Genomic DNA, 6,898 nt, shown 5'->3' with positions numbered 1-6,898 from the left:
AAGAGTATTGGTTGTAATTCATTGATGCCAGAGGTGGAGATTTTTTCACGAATAGCCAATCATCCATCGAGAAGGAGGCAAGTTAATGAGGTCATAATTACCAGAATTATGCAACTTTCGTAATACAGAATACAGTAAAAAAATTAGGTAGGGATTTTAAGATAGCCTGTGACAAAAGTGTCATCTTTGTCAGGTACGTTGATAAAATGTTACTCCGGAAAAACACCGGGCCACCGGCTGTGAATCTCATAGTAGGCATAGTGTGATACCTGTAAAAACTAGTGAAAACACATCACTGGTCTCAGTGGGTGTCTTGTTGTCTATATAGACAGTTTTCATCTATTTGCACTCTGGTTTTTCTTTTACTAAGTATTCGTTGTTTTCAGACTATATTAAATTTTTACCTATTGCATACCAGTCTCTCTCTCTCTCTCTCTCTCTCTCTCTCTCTCTCTCTCTCTCTCTCTCTCTCTCTCTCTCTCTCTCTCTCAGAGATCTTTCTATTCCTTACCAAACCCTTTTCTCATTCTTTCTTATCTACTAATGTTAATCTCTCCGTTGCACGTGAGAAACGTCGTAGTTGATTATCATCACCGTGGGAAAACATATTCTCTTTATTCCTGGATTCGAATTTAATTCGGTGACAAATTAACGATCACTTTTCTCCGGACAGATTTCAGACATCAGAGGCTCTCTGGATACGTAGGCTGTCTACTCTGACATTCCTCTGTCATTGCCGTATCACTTTCCTGCATGCAATACCGCGTTACTTGACTAGTCAGACATATCTATCGTTCGTTTTACAGTCATCATTGCTGTGTTACCGTTGTGATTTTCAGTACTTGTCTTAAGTTCAGTGAATCCATTAGTATGAATATTATTATAGTCTGGAAATGTGTGTTGACATTTTTTTTTACACTTTTTCATTTGAATACTGCCTTATTCATATTCAGGGCTTCGAAATGTAATTTTATTATTTTTCTCTCGGAGCCTGAGTGACTTGTGAACACGTGCCTCCCCAGTGGAATTTCGGCGCCACCGTAGTGCATCTCATAAGCGTGCCTTCGGCCCCTAGCTGCAACCCCCTTTCATACACGTTACTGTATCTCCGTTCATATTCTCTTTATTCCATTTTACTTTCCACCCTCTCGTAACAAATGTTTCATATGGCATCGGCAAAGTTCCTCGTTGGACGAGTGGGTTACGTGCTCGCCTACCGATTCGGTAGTCGTGAGTTCGATTCTCCACTCTGCCAGCATAGAATCAAAGGAATTTATTTCTGGTGTTTAGAAATTTATTTCTCGATATAATGGGGTTCGGATCCCACAGTAAGCTGTAGGTCCCGTTGCTGGGTAACCAATTGGTTCCTTGCCACGAAAAAATATCCCATCCAAGGAGAGCTGTTAACCAGCTCATTGGTCAGGTTAAGGTAAGATATACTTAATTTTTAGCACAATTTGCAAGGGTTTCTTCCTGTTACACCTTTCAAGCCTTTATGAATTATCAAATTTCCCGTTTCAGCGCTGAATGACCTCATAGACCCCTGGCGCTTGGCGTTGGGCGGGAAAAAAAAATATATATATATTCCACCGCCTCACTGACTTTACTTTGACCTCGGGACCTCTTCTTGTTCCTAAGAGCTTGATTAGTGCAGCCGCCATATTCAGGGGCGACTCAAAGAAGCCTTTCTTTCCTCTCGGAATTCGATCTTGGGTCACTCGGCAACGCCCTTGGTCTTCCCATTATCCCTAAATTAAACGCCACCGTTAATGGCGCCAAGAGCTAATGTCCCTGGAGTCACTCGTATAAAGGATGACGGCTGCCGGAGTTGTTTCTCTCTCTCTCTCTCTCTCTCTCTCTCTCTTCTCTCTCTGGACGCTTATATCAAAAGGTCATCTCATTTATTGTGTACGCTTGAGGGCGTGATGCTCCTCTTGCTCGATGCATAAGGCTGGGAAGGAATGTTGTGGGCACCTCCTCCCCTCTCTTTTTAATTCTGACCTCTTTTGATCTATTTGCAGCCTCCTATTAACGCTAGGTTTGAGTTTTTTCTTCTTTTGGGATATCTCGTTCATGTTAAAAGCAATTCTTCCTGTTGAGAACGACCGTAACTCGTTTAAGGATTTTAGAATGAAGAAATTCTTTATAGTGTCTCATATTCAAATGTATAACTTAATTGTATGTGTAAGTGTGTATAGAGCATAATTTATTAATTCTGGCCTCTCATGCCATCTCCATATGTGTGTTGACTTCTTCTTTTAAGATCTTCATTTAAGGACAATTTTCGTTTAGCCTTACTTGAAACAGATCAGAAATATATCAGTTAAAATAAATTTTGAAGAACTTATTAGTTCGAAGTTTCGTCACGTATTACCATCTCCATTTTATCTTTTGTGATTTGAGTAGACAATAATCTTATGCTGTTTTCGCAGGTTGGTTCAATATCTGGAGTAAATTGCCTTTGAACATATTTCTGTATTGTATCGATTTCGCAAAAGTGGGTGGATGCTATTTTTTATCGATGATGGCTGTGGCACTCTAATGGGGAAAAAAATTAGTTACCGAAATGTTTACTGTATCAAGTTCAATTTCAGATGTAGTTTTTGACTCCAGTGCAAAGTACCGAACTACTACTCACATGGATTTAACTGTTTACGTAGTCAGCATCTGTGATTCACAGTATTACACAGTATTACATCGACTGTAAGTCAATATGTGTAACTGCAAATGCTCAAATTCATTTTGACGAGCTCGAGGTGTTTTTTTTTAACCCTCTTGTGTGATTGTCGAATTCGTGTCATGTATGGGAACTCCCTAATCTAACACTTGGGTGAGAATTTAGCACAGGCTGTAGAGTTTTGCTGGTCCCTTTTTTCTTTTTATTTTTTTTTATTTCACTCCAGAACATGTACAGCCATGTATCCCAGCAATTAGATCTTCGATGTGTACTTTATTGATTTTTTTTTCTACTAAAGATTTTGGGATGCCCTACGCGCCAACATTTCAAGATTGCAGGTGGCTTGTGTTTTGGAACATTTTTTTTAACCAATGTAAAACATATTTAGAAAGGCAGATAATTATTAATTATATATGTGCTGACTTTCGCTGATAATTGCCACTTTTATTTCTAGTGTTTAGTTTCAGTAAAATACTTTTCCAGTTAGAAACTGGATGTATCGTTTCATATTTAGGACTTGATTACGGTAAATATACAAGAATGTTCCCAAAATGCCAGTGGCCCTATTCTAATTAGGTACCGTAAAGATCACCAATACCAAATCTCAAATCCAAACTAGATCGGTTCATGGTAAGTTCCTCAAATACTTTTTAAAAAGTTTCTCTGTGCTTCAATTTTCAGTTTATTGCTTTAAAACGTCCTGAAGACGACTGTCGAAGTCACATTGCGTTCTGATTTATTCTAATCCCGCTCTCAGAGGACTTGAAAGACAGTTTAGTTTTCAAGTTGGTGTATGTTCTTGGTCACAACTGTTTCCAAGCAATCTGAAGTAACTGTTATGTACACATTCGTCTGTATGCGTAGTATTCGTTATTTCCAAACCCTTGTGTCACGGTTTTGCTCTGAATACATTGTACTTTTCATTTTGTTCTAGATGAAACAAGAAAATATGTTTCTCTTCACGATTTACTAGTATTTTATAATTTATATATATATATATATAATATATCTATATATATATATATATATATATATATATATATATTTTATTTTATTTATTTATTTATTTATTTATTTATTTATTTCCAAAGCCCTTGAGTCCCCCGTTTTGGTTCTGAACACATTGTACTTTTTCATTATGTTTTAGATGAAGTATTAGAGAAAAAGTTTCTTTCATGACTGAGTAGTATATAATACATATATATATTAGTTAGTGTGTGTGTGTATTTACCTCAATAGCAAAAAGTCATTGCTTCGGTTTTTAATCAAGCCTGATTGTTTTAGTCCCTTTCTGTTACATCTCTGAGGCTAAACTCTGATTTTTGTATTTATTAGCTGATCAACTGTGATAGGTTACAACACAGGCGGGTAGCAACTTTATCTCGGAAGAATCGCTGAGAACTGAAAACTTACAACTTTCTCTAACCTATTCGTCTATTAGGGAAAAAACGTAAGGTGCAACTGATGTTTTGAGTATATTTATATATATGCATAGTGTGGGGGGAGGCAATGTATGTGTATATATATATTGTGTGCTTGTGTGTGTGTAGGCAATGTATTGGAAATGATTTTATCACTTGCAAACATGCAGGAAAGGGATTTTGCAGTCTATGGCGCTAAATTAAATTATGTAAGTCCGAATTGCATCATTTTAGCATTTTGATTTTGGTTGTATATTGTAATTTTGACTCTTGATTGAAGCTATATTTTGGAAGATTGGGGACATTAGCTCTTAATGGAGCAGCTTTGGGCTTGAACTTTTCCTGTCAGAATTATGAGGAAGTGCCTGAGTGTTTAAGCCTTGATCAGAGGTTGATAATTAAAAGCATGTAATATTACAAAGGGTAAAAATAATTATTTCACATACTTTTTTTTCTGGCTCAGCGCTGGCAATGTTTGTTATCTCATCATTACAGAAAATTTTATAGGTTGTTACATAGATATCCGTAATTCAAAGGTTATTATATATTTTATATATTTAATGCTTTATTTGCAAACCTGGTATATTAGTGGCCTTTTAGATTATGGTGTTATCGTTAACATTATAATTTTATATACGATTGCATTTCTGTCTTGCTCAAGAAATAGCGTTGTTGACATGTGCACTTTAAAAATGTTTTAAAAAAATTGTTTTTGTAAAGTTTAATTGCTCCCTGAAGGGGGTATCATTCACAATATCTAGAGCAGTGGTTCTCAAGCAGATTATTCCAGGGGCTTTAAAAAACTCTAATTCTTCAAATCTTTCATGAAGCTCAGTAACCATAGTATCGAATGATTACCTTATTTTAGTTTGTATGTTAGTTTCAACTGTATCGTCTGAAATTTCTCTCAAATAACTTTCTAAAGAGGGGAAATTGGAGAGATCATTATCGATGACCTGTGAGGCCAGGCCTTTAGCCGTGTTTTTAAGTTGATCAGTAAGAAACATGGCATCAACTACTGTTAATCTCCTATTTTGTAGCTGCTTATTAATAGAGCTAAGCCTTGGTAAAAAGTCCTTCAAAAATGGAATAGAACATCTAACATTATCATTTCTCAAAATTTCTACTATATCATTGTGTTTCTCGGTCAATGCATGCAAAACCTCATCATATAATTCACAAAGGCGTGTAACACTATGATCAAAACTTAGCCATCGAACATGATTGTAATTAAGTAGCACATTATGCTTTTCATCATTAATTTCACATAGTGATTCGAAAGAATTAGACAATACACTGATAGTGTTTATTACATTGATCACTTTCCTCACTAGAAGTTCAACATCATCAAAATGCTTGATAATAGTTTTACTAACTAGAACTTCTTGGTGGACAATGCAGTGGAGGAGAACTATTTCACCTTCACAGTCTTTATTAATTAAACTGAGAACATTTCGCTTACTTTTCATAACAGCAGCACCATCAGCAGTTGCAGCACACAAATTGTTCAATGAAACATTCAACTTATTCAAGCTGTCTTTGATTGCTTTATGAATGTTGACTGCACTCGCCCGTTCCTTTATTGATGTCAGGCACAAGAACTTCTCTGCAAAGTCTTTTTGGTCGACGTCATAACATCTTACACATATCAACATTTGATTTGTTTTTGTGATATCGTTGCTCTCATCCAAACACAGACTAAAAAATGGGCTTTTGCTAAGTGATATGCTCACTTCCCTGCTTATATACATCCCAAGTTCATCCATTCTTCGTTGAATGGTGTTATTGCTGAGGGCCATATTACGAAATACTTTATTTTCAGGTTCAACTGCCATGACAATCGATTTCAAAAATTCACCTTCTGTAAATGGCTTCCTGTTTCCCTATCATATAAACTCACTTTCAGTGATCCCAAATACAAATGATCAGCGGTTATCAGAAAAGTAGCTAATTTTCTTTTTCGACTAGCAAAATCAATTTTGAAGTCTTTAAGAAGTATCTTTCTCAAATCTGGAGTACACCACTTTTTTACTTCTTCGTGATGAGTTTTTTTAATGGCGTTGCATTGCATATGATTTAATTTGTTTAATTTCTGCACTGCACACTACACAGATTCCTGCAGGCTTCTCTGAATTTTCCTTGAGCACGACAAGATACATTTCTTCCTGTTTTTATGGAATTGTCTTTTTTTTTTTCCAAAAAAGTACGGCTTCATTTTGCTTTTGGGAGTCAGTCATTCGAAGTGGGGGGGTGTCCTTCAGAAGGGTTTATTGCCCTTGGAAAAAAATTTTCTGATATCCATTTCAGAGTTGCTTTGGGTTAAAGTAGTGACAAAGCAAATCAACTTTCTTTAAAGCAGAAGCTCCAAGCTCACTGAAACACGCAGTCATTAGAGCAGATTGCTAAGACATGGAGTATGGACAGCATGTCACGACTCCACGAAAGTGAAGGACACGTATCATACGTGTGAACAACTGAAATGCGATTTCAACCACCAAACAGGTATGATATGCTTTGTAAACAATGGACGGGTATTATACAGATTGAAACCCAGGTCTCTGCTTAAACTTAGAGATAATGATGATGATAATAATAACAACAGAATTAGTTCTCTCTCTCTCTCTCTCTCTCTCTCTCTCTCTCTCTCTCTCTCTCTCTCATTTGAATTCTTTTTCCATTGGAAGATGACTAAATTTCCCTTGGTGGCTGCATTAAATTTGCCCGGTGGGAGCATGCGGCCACCGTGGCCGCACTTGAGAACCATTGAATTCTAGAGCAAGTAAAGGTTGTCCAGGGAAAT

General features: G+C 36.6%; 1 protein-coding gene across 1 annotated transcript; it reads right to left on the bottom strand.

The window, feature by feature from the left end:
* Positions 1–4,952: 4,952 nt before the first annotated feature.
* Positions 4,953–5,933, bottom strand: LOC135212245 (protein FAM200A-like). The gene has a single exon (XM_064245688.1). The coding sequence runs from the start codon at positions 5,931–5,933 to the stop codon at positions 4,953–4,955; it is 981 nt and encodes a 326-aa protein (XP_064101758.1).
* Positions 5,934–6,898: the final 965 nt, after the last annotated feature.

Source organism: Macrobrachium nipponense, chromosome 40 (assembly GCF_015104395.2).
Source record: "Macrobrachium nipponense isolate FS-2020 chromosome 40, ASM1510439v2, whole genome shotgun sequence".
Taxonomy (NCBI): domain Eukaryota; kingdom Metazoa; phylum Arthropoda; class Malacostraca; order Decapoda; family Palaemonidae; genus Macrobrachium; species Macrobrachium nipponense.
This window is presented reverse-complemented; position numbering and strand designations above follow the sequence as displayed.